Genomic DNA, 13,513 nt, shown 5'->3' with positions numbered 1-13,513 from the left:
ACAACTTTACTATTTTCACCAGCACCATCTATGTCAACTTTTTATAGGGAGAACTGGGATAAGAATGATAGCATTGACTGAGATTGAGAAACTGGGCAAGTACGCCACTGATGAGAAAGTTAAGACTGAGCTCTTGGAACATGAACCATAGCACTGAAGGGTTTGTCTATGAGAGAAGCGACAGAGAGGAAGGCAGTGTACACAGAGTGGCACTGAAGGACATTTTTAAGAATGAAAATTTTTGAAAATTGAAAGAATCAATAGGGAAAGAAAAATTTGCAGGTGATGCAGAGCAATCTAAGTGCAGATGCAGGTAAGTTTTTTGGAATGATTTTTTGTTAATGTGAATGTAAAAAATTAAATGAAGCCCTAGGTGTTTTATTTATGCCTCAGTGAGCTATAAATCTTACTTTGCAAAGAGAGCTAACATAATTTTCTAAAAGAAATTAGTGCTAGATTTCCTGGATTTTCATGAGATTGAATGTAGAGTAAGGTATTCTTTGGCACTCTTTACACATCCATAAGGATATGGGTACAATAATGAATGAAGTTTTACAGTGTATGTGTCAGTGTCCAAATGTGGTGAGTTTTTTTGTGTGACATATGCATTCACTCTCAAAAATAATCACAGAATGGTATCTTTAGTGATTCAAGCAATGTTGTCATACAGAACTCCAAGCTATTAGCTAGAAAAGATAGAGTTCATTTAGACCAAGAACTTCCAATGTGTTGGTTTAAAATTCGCTTACTTATTTCTTTAAATATTCCTAATTTTCCAGTGAAGATTTGCTGGTTCTTACTGTACCTCCAAGCTTTCCTTCCATCCTTCCTCTGGCTTACTTTTCTAACTTGTGCTCATAGTATATTCATAGTACATTCATGTTTTTCCTTCTCCTAATCTTTATTGACAACTTATTATGTGCCAAGGATAGATTGTGAGCTGAGATTCTAATATGAAATATGTTTCTTCTTGTTTTTAAATTTACTATTTTATATTTTGTTGTGGAAAAATAAATTATTTATGTGGATCAAACCTGCTTTTCCCCTTTAGATCAATAAATACATTGTCCCATGGTTTCTTGTGGTATTATTGTGTTTACAGTAGGGAAAATAAGTTATTTCTTTATGTTCTCAGATGAAATGAAGAGAATAACTCTAGAATAATTACATATGAAAGAAAGGAAATGGAAGGAGACAATTTCACCATGTGGAGTTTGTTTGTCCTGGAGGGATTTTCCCAGTACCCAAGACTGGAGATTGTTCTCTTTGTCTTCAGCCTTGTCATGTATCTGATAACCCTCCTGGGGAATAGCACACTTATTTTAATCACGTTCATAGATTCGCGCCTTAAAACACCCATGTACTTGTTCCTGGGAAATCTCTCTCTCATGGATGTCTGTTACACATCTGCTTCGATTCCTGCTTTGCTGGTGAACTTGCTGTCATCCCCGAAGACCATTAGCTTTTTTGGGTGTGCTGCCCAGATGTATCTGTCCCTTGCCATGGGCTCCACAGAGTGTCTGCTGCTGGCGGTGATGGCATATGACCGTTATGTGGCCATTTGCAACCCGCTGAGATACCCCATCATCATGAACAGGCAGGTCTGTGTGCAGATGGCCGCCGTTTCCTGGCTCACAGGCTGTCTGACTGCCCTGCTGGAAACCAGTTTTGCCCTGCAGATGCCGCTCTGCGGGAATCTCATCGACCACTTCACATGCGAAATTCTGGCCGTTCTGAAGTTAGCTTGCGTGAGTTCATTGCTCATGGACGTGGTCATGCTTGTGGTCAGCATTCTCCTCCTGCCCATTCCAATGCTTTTTATCTGCGTCTCTTATGTCTTCATTCTTTCCGCTATTCTGAGGATCAGTTCAGCAGAAGGAAGAAACAAAGCTTTTTCTACCTGTGGTGCCCACTTGATGGTGGTGATTTTATTTTATGGGGCTGCTCTTTCCATGTACCTAAAGCCTTCTTCATCAAACTCAAAAGAAACTGATAAAGTCATCTCATTGCTTTATGGAGTGCTTACCCCTATGTTGAACCCCATAATTTACAGTTTAAGAAACAAAGAAGTCAAAGATGCTATGAAAAAAATGCTGGGCAAAATGCCACTGCATCAAACACATGAACGTCTGTGACTGGTGCCTATGGCTTGTACCAAGGAAGTGTCCTTGACAGAAAAATTCTAGACAAATAAAACCCCCTCAAACTCTGAGCTGAACTTTAGTTCTGTGATCTCACTGTTCCAAAATTATGAGATATGTGCATATAGAATCATTGCCTGTGGTCACCAGTTGGTTCCAATTTACACTTGTTCAGATTTCCTGTCCTTTCTGTTTCATGGAGATGAAGAAATTTTGAACTATAGTCATCGAATGTTACTCCAGAAGGAAACTTGGATAGATTCATATAGCAAATGTTAATGCCAGGAGAACCTTGAGTATCTCCGCTCCTTAAACTCCTTCTAAGGAATAGGAGCATAAAGGAGCAAGGAAGCAAGTGATAGCAATTGAATGGCTTTCATTGTGTGAGAACACAGAATGAAGGAAAATTTAAAAGACTTATACAACATCATGCATTTGGAACTGATACTCCAACATCCTTGTGACTTCTTGGACAGAGCTCCTTCTTCAACAGTGGTAGCTCCCTAACTTCCCTTTGTTATTTAAAACTCTTGAATAAAAATCATTGTTTTCCTGAGTAAAGTATCCAGTGATGTCTACTTGATTTGCCACCTGCCAACCTTGCTTCTCTAAGCACAAAGATACCTGTGCGAATTGTGTGTGAGAAAACCATCCTTAACACTAATTAGGTCTTTTCCCTGTGTGTCTTTGTACTTCGGTAGAAGAGTGACTTTATGAGGATGACTATTCCTATTATTTTGTAAGTTTTCAGGTTTGTAGCACTATATAAATTAATAAATTTATTAGCTTTCAACCAATCACTTTTGGGAAGCACCTACCACTTTTGAAAATTATGAAGAAATAAGGGGAATAAGATTGTTGCTTTATAAATATCTAAAAATGACAATATTTACATTAGCTGTTTAAAATCTTTTATTTATATACAAATATTGCCTGTTAATTCAGATTCTGGGCCTCAACTACAGATTTTTATTCAGTAGCAATAGAATGGATCCTAATAATCTGCTGTTACATTAGAGCCCCAAGAAATTCTGAAATAGGCTGTGAAATGACCATACTTTGGGATACTCAGTTTCTGAGAAAAATCTATCATTCCAGAAGAAAACTAGAGTAATTTTTATCTCTTTTTTAATCTTCTCTCTTACTGGTCCTTATTTCTCCCTTTTTCATTTCATATTTTATTTTCCTTCCTCCATCTGTGTCATCTCTTTGCCTGCTTCTACTTCTGAAGTAGGGAAGGGAAAGCTGCATTGAGTGAAGTATAAATTCATTTTTCAAAATAGGAAGCACTTAACAAGTTTTAATACTGGATATTGAGTTTTATTATCTAACTCTTAGACTATTCTCTTAGATCTAGGACTCCTGTTACGTGTTCTGGATGTGAAACCCAAATAAAAAAGGCTTGAAATAATTGCAAGCAAAATTCTCAAGATGGAGTAAGAGGACAAATGTAATGCCAGATGGTGCTGCCAGGAGACAGTGATGGCCAGGTGCTGTGGTGTAGTGGGTTAAGATAGCACTGCATTGCCGGCATCCCATATGAGCACTGGTTTGGATCCTGATTGCTTCATTTCTGATCCAGGTCCCTGCTAATGCACCTGGGGAAGCAGTAGAAGATGGCCCAAGTACTTGGGCTTTGATCACATATTTGGGAATCCTGGATGGAATTCCAGGTTACTAGTTTGGCCTGGCCCAGCCTTGGTCATTGTAGCCATTTGGGAAGTGAATCAGTGGATAGAAGATCTCTCTCTTGCTGTCCTTCTCTCTGTCTCTGTAACTCTGCCTTTTAAATAAATAAATCTTAACAAAAAAGGGGAGAGATGCTTGATAGTGAGCAATGGAAACAAGCCCTGAGTAACAACTTTGAATAGTAGGGGAGAGCTGACTTAGGAAGCATTGATTCTTGAAGTCACTTTTTTCTCTTTTAGATACCTCAATCTTCCTAATCCCATTACCATAATCATTTTCATGGAATTTCAGTGTAATTTTGAAGTGAAATTTTTTTTTTTTTTTTTTTTTTTTTTTTACTAAGAGGGATAATGTATTAAGTTGTTCATTAACAGTCAGGGCTATGCTGATCAAGTCACCATTTTTCATAGTGTCCATTTCACTTCAGGAGGTTTCCTTTTTGGTGTTCAGTCAGTTGTCACGTATCAGGGAGAACATATGGTATTTGTCCCTTTGGGACTGGCTTATTTCACTCAGCATGATGTGTTCCAGATTCCTCCATTTTGTTGCAAATGACTGGATTTCGTTGTTTCTTACTGCGGTATAGTATTCTAAAGAGTACATATCCCATAATTTCTTTATCCAGTCTACCGTTGATGGGCATTTGGGTTGGTTCCAGGTCTTAGCTATTGTGAATTGAGCTGCAATAAACATTAGGGTGCAGACTGCTTTTTTGTTTGCCAATTTAAATTCCTTTGGGTAAATTCCAAGGAGTGGGATGGCTGGGTCGAACGGTAGGGTTATCTTCAGGTTTCTGAGGAATCTCCAGACTGACTTCCATAGTGGCTTGACCAGTTTGCATTCCCACCAACAGTGGGTTAGTGTCCCTTTTTCCCCACATCCTCGCCAGCATCTGTTGTTGGTAGATTTCTGCATGTGAGCCATTCTAACCGGGGTGAGGTGAAACCTCATTGTGGTTTTGATTTGCATTTCCCTGATTGCTAATGACCTTGAACATTTTTTCATGTGCCTGTTGGCCATTTGGATTTCCTCTTTTGAAAAATGTCTATTGAGGTCCTTGGCCCATCTCTTAAGTGGGTTGTTGGTTTTGTTTTTGTGGAGTTTCTTGATCTCTTTGTAGATTCTGGTTATTAACCCTTTATCTGTTGCATAGTTTGCAAATATTTTTTCCCATTCTGTCGGTTGTCTCTTCACTCTCCTGACTGTTTCTTTTGCAGTACAGAAACTTCTCAATTTGATGCAATCCCAATAGTTGATTTTGGCTTTGACTGCCTGTGCCTCCCGGGTCTTTTCCAGAAACTCTTTGCCTGTGCCAATATCTTGAAGGGTTTCTCCAATGTTCTCTAGTAACTTGATGGTGTCAGGTCGTAGATTTAGGTCTTTAATCCATGTTGAGTGGATTTTTGTGTAAGGTGTAAGGTAGGGGTCTTGCTTCATGATTCTGCACGTGGAAATCCAATTTTCCCAGCACCATTTATTGAATAGACTGTCCTTGCTCCAGGAATTAGTTTTAGATCCTTGATCAAATATAAGTTGGCTGTAGATGTTTGGGTTGATTTCTGGTGTTTCAATTCTGTTCCATTGGTCTATCCATCTGTTTCTGTACCAGTACCATGCTGTTTTGATTACAACTGCCCTGTAGTATGTCCTGAAACCTGGTTTTGTGATGCCTCTGGCTTTGTTTTTGTTGTACAAGATTGCTTTAGCTATTCGAGGTCTCTTGTGCCTCCATATAAATTTCAGCACCATTTTTTCCAGATCTGAGAAGAAGGTCTTCGGTATCTTGATTGGTATTGCATTGAATCTATAAATTGCTTTTGGGAGAATGGACATTTTGATGATATTGATTCTTCCAATCCATGAGCATGGAAGATTTTTCCATTTCTTGGTATCCTCTTCTATTTCTTTCTTTAAGGTTTTATAATTTTCATCGTAGAGATCTTTAACGTCCTTGGTTAAGTTTATTCCAAGGTATTTGATTGTTTTTGTAGCTATTGTGAATGGGATTGATCTTAGAAGTTCTTTCTCAGCCATGGCATTGTCTGTGTATACAAAGGCTGTTGATTTTTGTGCATTGATTTTATACCCTGCTACTTTGCCAAACTCTTCTATGAGTTCCAATAGTCTCTTAGTAGAGTTCTTTGGGTCCCCTAAATAAAGAATCATGTCATCTACAAAGAGGGATAGTTTGAGTTCTTCCTTCCCAATTTGTATCCCTTTAATTTCTTTTTCTTGCCTAATAGCTCTGGCTAGAACCTCCAGAACTATATTGAATAGCAGTGGTGAGAGTGGACATCCCTGTCTGGTACCAGATCTCAGTGGAAATGCCTCCAACTTTTCCCCATTCAATAGGATGTTGGCTGTGGGTTTTTCATAGATTGCTTTGATTGTATTGAGGAATGTTCCTTCCATACCAAGTTTGCTTAGAGTTTTGAAGTGAAATTTTATAATAGGCTTTTATTGGAATAGAGTTGAGTTGTTTGCTTTCTGGAATATGTTATGTATTGTGCCGAATAAACATGAGTAATCAGAGCTGTAACAAATAGCTGAAATCTTTGCTTCAATGTGAATTTTAAGAGACTGGAGACAGAGACTGAACACCTTCTAAAATTAGTCTTGTCCGCTTTAATGCAAGGAACTGAGCAGATTGACATGGAATCAAATATTTCAAAATGGGTTATTGACTAGAATGGAACAACCACACGGATTAGAAATGACCCAGAGATCTGAGGGACCCAGGAGAGTCCAAGGTAGATATGCCCCTGGCAACTTGCAACCAAAACATTAATACTTAGAGCTGTATAGTTCCTAAAATTGTTGTGAATAATAAATAAGCATTTATAGATATGTTTGAAATATATGATACTAAAATTAATTATTGGCAAATGGTGCATTTCTTCATTGTGATTAGGTTTCATTACACCCAACACCAAATAAAATTATTATTTGTATAGCATCTCAGATACAGGATCCTTTTCAGGTAATTTTAAAAGAGGGAAATATTTTTGACAGAGAAGATAAAACTACTTCCAATGGAGGGCCAGTTCTTGTGTGAATGAATACATGACCAGATTTATGCTTTAGAAAAATATGATCATGTCGCTTCTCTGCTTAAATCCCTTAGCATGTCTTCATTGAATGGATACTCAAAATTCTTAGGATGACATGCAAGGACTTTCGTATATGATTACTCACCATTCACATCCTTTGCTTTAGGTACATCATAATTTTCATAATTTCCTATGAATGAAACTCCTTCTTTTATTAAGAGCTGTCATCACAATTTGTAATTCAAGAGTTTACTTTTTTGATGTTTATCTTCCTAGCGTGTGGTACGTACTGAGAAAGCATTCAATGCATATTTTTTGTGAAGCACTAAGTACACAGTGACCATGCACCAAATAAAAATATACATGCAGTAAAGTTTTGATGGCTATTCAGTTAGGTACTTGACCATTCTTGTGTGGAATACCTCTCTCTGATTTCCAGCAATTGTTAGGTGGTGGAGATGAGGAAGTTATCAGAACTTCATAGCATAGCATCTTTAGAGCATTCAGTTAACCAGCTCTACTAAGGCTAGGTATAAAAGTGAATCAAATGAATCCTAGGCTTCCAGTTTGTAGAACAGAGGCTGATGGTGTCTACAACTGACACAAAGAATCTTCAAAGATGGCCAAGTTTGGGCTAAACGGGTAGAACATGATTTGTATTTTTAGACCTGTTGAATTTATTTTTATGATTTTAAGATAAACAGAAATATCAAGCAGTCAGTTGGGTATACTAATTTGAGAAAAGTCAGTCGGGAGATAAAAAACTTTCCCCATATGTAATAATTTAAGTAACATGGTTAACATTAACTCTTGAAAGATAGAAAACTGTTCAAGATGAACCCAGAGAAATGCTGATATTTAAATCCCACCAAGCAGAAAAAACTACCAAAGGGGCATTGAAAAGGAGCAACTCATGAAACAGACAAAGGATAAAAACCAAAGCAGCATCTCATTTTGGTTAGGATAGAATAACATATTATACTCTGTGTCTTCCATTGATAACAATGGAAAACCATAGACATAATGCACAGAGCAGTGCAGAGGTCTGGCTAAAGAAATTAGAACAGGAAGATGGAGGAGGAACATGGGAACTCAAGGAATCAACCAATTGGCAGTGGGTTTTCTATTGGTTTTGTCTTACCCTCTTCTAATATGTCTTGGGCAGAAGACTCCAATACAACCTGAAACCCAAACCTATGTGCTACATACAAACAAAGTATTCCAAGAGAATTTCTAAGAGACACTCCATAGTTCCAAGAGGAAGCTCTCCATCAGGAGGAGAAATGCTGTGTTGGCTGTGGCAGTCTCAATAGTGGTGGTTGAACAGCTCACATTCTCAGAAGGAAGAGGAATCCTTCTCCAAGATTAGAGGAACTACGGTCCCAAGAGAATGGAGGGGACTTCATAGCTTCCTTCCGGTCTCTATCCTCTTACCATTTGTCACCCAAGAGAGATGCAGGTGTGAGATATGAACAGCAAATAAGGAAATTAAAGTTCTGGATTCTTAAACAGAGAAGCAAGAAGAGGGACTTTGGGAGGTAGAAAGTGTCAGAGAGAGAGAGCATGGAGAGCAGAGAGATCATGGAGAGCAGGGAGCTCAGGAAAGCAATCCTGTAGAATTATTTACAAACTCCTCATGCTTTGCTCAACTCTAACCACTAACAAAGGATTTGAGCACTGAAATCCGTTGGGGTAGGCCACTTTTAAGTTCTGTATATGCCATTAGAGATGGAAATCATGCAGGACTGATTTTTAAATTTTTAAAATCTATTTAAAAGGCAGAGTGACAGGGAGGGAGGGATGAAAGGAGAGAGCAAGAGAGAGACAGAATCTTTCATCTGCTGGTTCACTCCCCAAATGCCTGCACTAGCCAGGGCTGGCCAGGCTGAAGCCAGGAGCCTGGGACTTGTCTGGGTCTCTTACATGGATAGCAGGGCAAGTACTTGAACCATCTAATCCAGGAAGCTGGATTAGAAACAGAGTAGCTAGAACTCAAACTGGCACTCTAATATAAGATGTGAATATCTCAAGTGGTGGCTTAACCCACTGTACCACAATGCCCACCCCAAGGCTCATTTAAACAACATTGCAAACTCTTGGAAATGTCAAGTGACATTGGAACCATAGCTTCTGGAAAATGAGCACTAACTTGTGGCCTTAATCTGATCAAGTTAACTTCTTGTTAAAAATCCCCTCCTCCCCCCCCCCCCCCAGCTGGCGCCGCGGCTCACTAGGCTAATCCTCCGCCTAGCGGCGCCGGCACACCGGGTTCTAGTCCCGGTTGCCCCTCTTCCAGGCCAGCTCTCTGCTGTGGCCAGGGAGTGCAGTGGAGGATGGCCCAGGTGCTTGGCCCTGCACCCCATGGGAGACCAGGAAAAGCACCTGGCTCCTGGCTCCTGCCATCGGTTCAGCGCGGTGCGCCGGCCGCCGCGGCCATTGGAGGGTGAACCAACGGCAAAGGAAGACCTTTCTCTCTCTCTCTCTCTCTCACTGTCCATTCTGCCTGGCCAAAAAAAAAAAAAAAAAAAAAAAAAACACAAATCATAGTTTTCACTGAATTTAAATAACACCCAGAGTCCATAACATAGTAGTCAAAATTTCCAAGGTGCAATTCAAAGTCACTCAACATTTAAGGAATTAAGAAAATCTCAACATTTTGCAAAGCAAAAGACAACACACACCAACCCCAACATGACAAAAGATTTTGGAATAATCAGATAAGACTTTAAAATAGCTGTTATAATTATGTTCCATGCAGTAAAGGCAAACAATCTTGAAATAAGTGGAAAAAGAGTTTCAACAAATAAATTGAAGAAAAAAATGAAACAAATGGAAAATTTTTAAAAATTTATTTATTTGAGAGAGTTACAGAGAGGCAGAGAGAGAGAGAGAGAGAGAGAGAGAGAGAGAGGGAGAGGTCTTTCATCTGCTGGTTCACTCCACAAATGGCCACAATGGCTGGAGCTGGGCGGATCCAAAACTAGGAGCCAGGAGCTTCTTTCAGGTCTCCCACATGGGTGAAGGGGCCCAAGGACCTGAGCCATCTTCTACTGCTTTCCCAGGCCATAGCAGAGAGCTGGATGGGAAGTGGGGCAGCCGGTACTAGAAACAGAGCCCATATGGGATGCTGGCACTGAGGGCAGTGGCTTTACCCACTGTGCCATAGCGCCGGCCCAACAAATGGAAATTTTAGAAATAAAAAAACTGAAAAAATATACTTAATGAGTTCAATCACAGAGTATCAATAACCGAAGATTCAGTGAACTTGATAAGTCAGTAGAAAGCATCCAATCTGAAGTGGGTGGTTAGCCCAGTAATTAAGACATCTATTTCCCATATTAGAGTGTCTGGGTTTAATACCCAGCTCTGGATCCTGATTCTCACCTCCGACTATTGCAGATTCTGGGAGGAAGTGATGATGGCTGAAGTTGTTGATTACCTGCCAGAAATCTTCCTGTCACATAGAAGGACCTGGCTATGTTCTCTGCTGCCTTAGGCCCTGGCCCAGCCCCAGTTATTCCAAGCATTTGAGGAGTTGGCCGGCAGTTGTCTCCCTGTCCATCTCCTTCGTTTTCTCTGACTCTCAAATAAATAAATGATAAACATTTTTAAAAGAAACTAATGTAGAGATGACATATTATCCATCAAAGTATCTGTCAAGTCCTTAGTCTGTTTAACTGGAGCAATAGGTGTGTGCACTTGGGGTTTAAGAGGCTGCTGGCTTTTCAACTTCTGTGCTTGCTCTTGTTCTTTTGCTAATTTTTGTTTTTCTTCAAGTGTAAGCGATACATTTTTATGTTTATTTTGTAGCGCATCCTCTTTATTTTCTGATTCACCAACAGTCAGAAAGTCTGCTCCAATGTTGTTAAAAACCTTGTCGATCTGCTGATTCCCAATATTTGTAATATTTGTTACTTTTGATTCCTCAGAAGTATTCATTTGATTTCCTATATCCAAAGATTTCTGCTGTTCTTACATTATATGAAGTTGCTCCAGTTTAGTCTTATGTTCAGATTCCAATCTATTAAGCATTTCTTTTATGACAGAAATGAAAGAATTGAACTGATTAAGATTATTTTCAATGCTTAGGGGAATCAGATGAGGCAATACTTTTCCAGCAAGCTGCTTTTTGGTGATTCCCAGATTCTTATGAGTAAAAGTACATTTGTAAATCCCTAAAATTCCCATGAGGACCGCAGGTTCCTTGGATGGAATTTGTTGTAAGAAGGGTAGAATATCATCAAGTACAAACCATTTATCCAAGTATTCCAAAATCTTTCCTAAGCACACTAATGAATTTACACGAACAGCAAGGGAAGATATTTGCAGACAGGCATTTTTAATTCTTGGTATCAAAGCATTTTTCATGGAGGGGTAGTCTATGAGATTTGCAAAGGTCGGAATGATGTTTAGACAGAGCTCCTGGTACTTTGATGGATAATATGTCATCTTTGAGCAGCCTTTCTATTGGTACCCCTAAAGTGTCTGCTTCAAGTACTTTCACTTCTGTTCCTTACACGGGAAGGATGAAGTTTTCTACACCAATTGATAATACAAAAAGAAATTTGACAAATGGCCTAAATGCCAACATGGGCTTTCAGACTTCAGGATTCAGCATGCCGGTCAATACAAACCAGAACTTCTTCAGCAATCCAAGCACGTGTGGAGTGACCAAGATGGCTCCCACTTTTCCAAGCCTCAGTGATTTGAGTGTTCCTCTTGCTGCTGGTGTGAAGCAGGCCCAACAAATCCGACAAAGACCTACAGATATGTCTGCCCTTAATAATCTCTTTGGTCCTCAGCAACCCAAAGTTAGCATGAACCAACTATCACAACAGAAACCAAATCAGTGGCTTAATCAGTTTGTTCCTTCTCAAGTTTCTGCAGGTATGGGCAGCTCAGTAATGGGGATGCAGATGAACATGATAGGACAATCTGCCTTTGGTATGCAGGGTAATCCTTTTTTTAATCCACAGAACTTTGCATAGCAACCGACTACTATGACTAATAGCAGTTCAGGTAGCAATGATTTAAAAGATCTTTTTGGGTGAGGTGTCTTGCTTCTATTTTTGAAGGGTTACTTCAATTTTAATCATGGGTGAGCTGATTTACATCATTGTATAGATGGCTTGAAGGAAGTACGTCGGAGGGAAAGTGAATGGTTCTGTGGCAGAGAACACCTTTTTCCATGCCAGCCAGCATAGTAACTGTATGGACTCCTACCTAGTTGAGTTTTTTAAAGCATTGAGGATTTATTTCCTCTTACCAGTTCCTCTTCAGGTTTTTAAAGACTCAACTCCTACCAATCTCAAAGAGAAAAAAAGATCAACTGAGTTATCTTAAATAGCAGAATCTTTAAATCAAATGTTTATTTTGGCTTGTAAATCTTGATGTTATTTAAAAAATTGAGTTGATTGTAACTGCAAGCATATCTGTTATGTATGTACTACATGGTACACAGTCTGCCTTCACAAGTCATTGGTCTTCATTTTAACATGTGAAAAATCTTGATGCTGTACTTATTTGTTTGCATTTAGTATGACCGAGTAAGAAAATAATAAGCATAAAGAGAAGGATCAGGTCTTTGACTTTTTCCAATTTTATTTGCTTTTCGTCAGATGAACTAATATTAAGTATGAAAGACTGAGCAAATACTGCAAAACTTAGCTTCCTTGATTTCATTGGTTTAAGAAGCATCATAAACCATCTTAAATGCAAACTAATCATTGTAAATCATGTTTTAGCCTGATCTGCCTCAAATTGTAATGTATTTTTCTGCATTTACTTGGATATATTTAGAATCACCTTTTTCCTACTGTATCACAGAAGTATGTTCTTATTTGTACAGATATTTGACAAAGCACTCTGATGTAATTTCCTTGGCTATTGCCTTCAGATTTCATTTTGAATTCAAACTTCTGAGGTTGCGCCATATACAAATTACATTTTCAAAAGGAGATTTGTAAGAAGTAAACTATATTTAATGAGTAAACTTTTGAGAATTCTACTGTATTGTTTCAAATGTAATAAATTTCCCTAAAAATGAAAAAAGAAACTAATGTAGAGAGAAAAGATTAAAATATAAACTAAATTAAAAATAAAAAAGTTTGCCAATTGCTCTTTTTTTCCTTTTCCTTTTTTAAAATTTTAAGTTTACAAGTTTCTCATATATTTCATATATATGGATTTAGGAACACAGTGATACTTCCCACCTTACCCTTCCTCCTGCCCACACTCCAACCCTTCTTCCTCCTCCCTCTCCCATTTTCACTCTTAATTTTTACAAAGATCTGCTTTATTTAGTGATAAGGTTAAACATACACTAAGTAAAAGACTTCAACATATATATGAAAAAAAATACTTCCTCAATGGAAGAGACAAGGACTGTAAACAATCAACAAATCTCAAAATGTCCTTTTCACCCCAATACATTACATTTTCAGTATTCTATTAGTTGCCTTGGATTGGGAAAAATGTGTGATATCTGTCTTTTTGCGATTGGCTTATTTTACCAAGTATTGTAGTTTCCTGCTGTGTCCATCTTGTTGCAAAAGACAGGATTTCTTTTCTTTTCTTTTCTTTTCTTTTCTTTTCTTTTCTTTTCTTTTCTTTTCTTTTCTTTTCTCCTCTTTT

The 13,513-nt window shown here is 38.5% G+C and overlaps 1 protein-coding gene across 1 annotated transcript; it reads left to right on the top strand.

Annotated features, from left to right (window-relative positions):
- The first annotated feature begins 1,127 nt into the window (after positions 1–1,127).
- On the top strand, positions 1,128–2,690 carry OR2K2 (olfactory receptor family 2 subfamily K member 2). Its single transcript, XM_089301592.1, has one exon. The coding sequence runs from the start codon at positions 1,185–1,187 to the stop codon at positions 2,133–2,135; it is 951 nt and encodes a 316-aa protein (XP_089157718.1). The 5' UTR covers positions 1,128–1,184; the 3' UTR covers positions 2,136–2,690.
- Positions 2,691–13,513: the final 10,823 nt, after the last annotated feature.

The sequence above is a fragment of the Oryctolagus cuniculus genome, chromosome 1 (assembly GCF_051225735.1).
Source record: "Oryctolagus cuniculus isolate XC-2025 breed Fujian yellow rabbit chromosome 1, ASM5122573v1, whole genome shotgun sequence".
Lineage (NCBI taxonomy): Eukaryota > Metazoa > Chordata > Mammalia > Lagomorpha > Leporidae > Oryctolagus > Oryctolagus cuniculus.
Note: the sequence above shows the minus strand (reverse complement) of the source record. Positions and strands in the feature narration are given on the sequence as shown.

What these genes read in the sequence shown, in the direction of transcription:
- OR2K2 (XM_089301592.1), top strand. Translation starts at nt 1,185, where the DNA reads ATGGAAGGAGACAATTTCACCATGTGGAGTTTGTTTGTCCTGGAGGGA.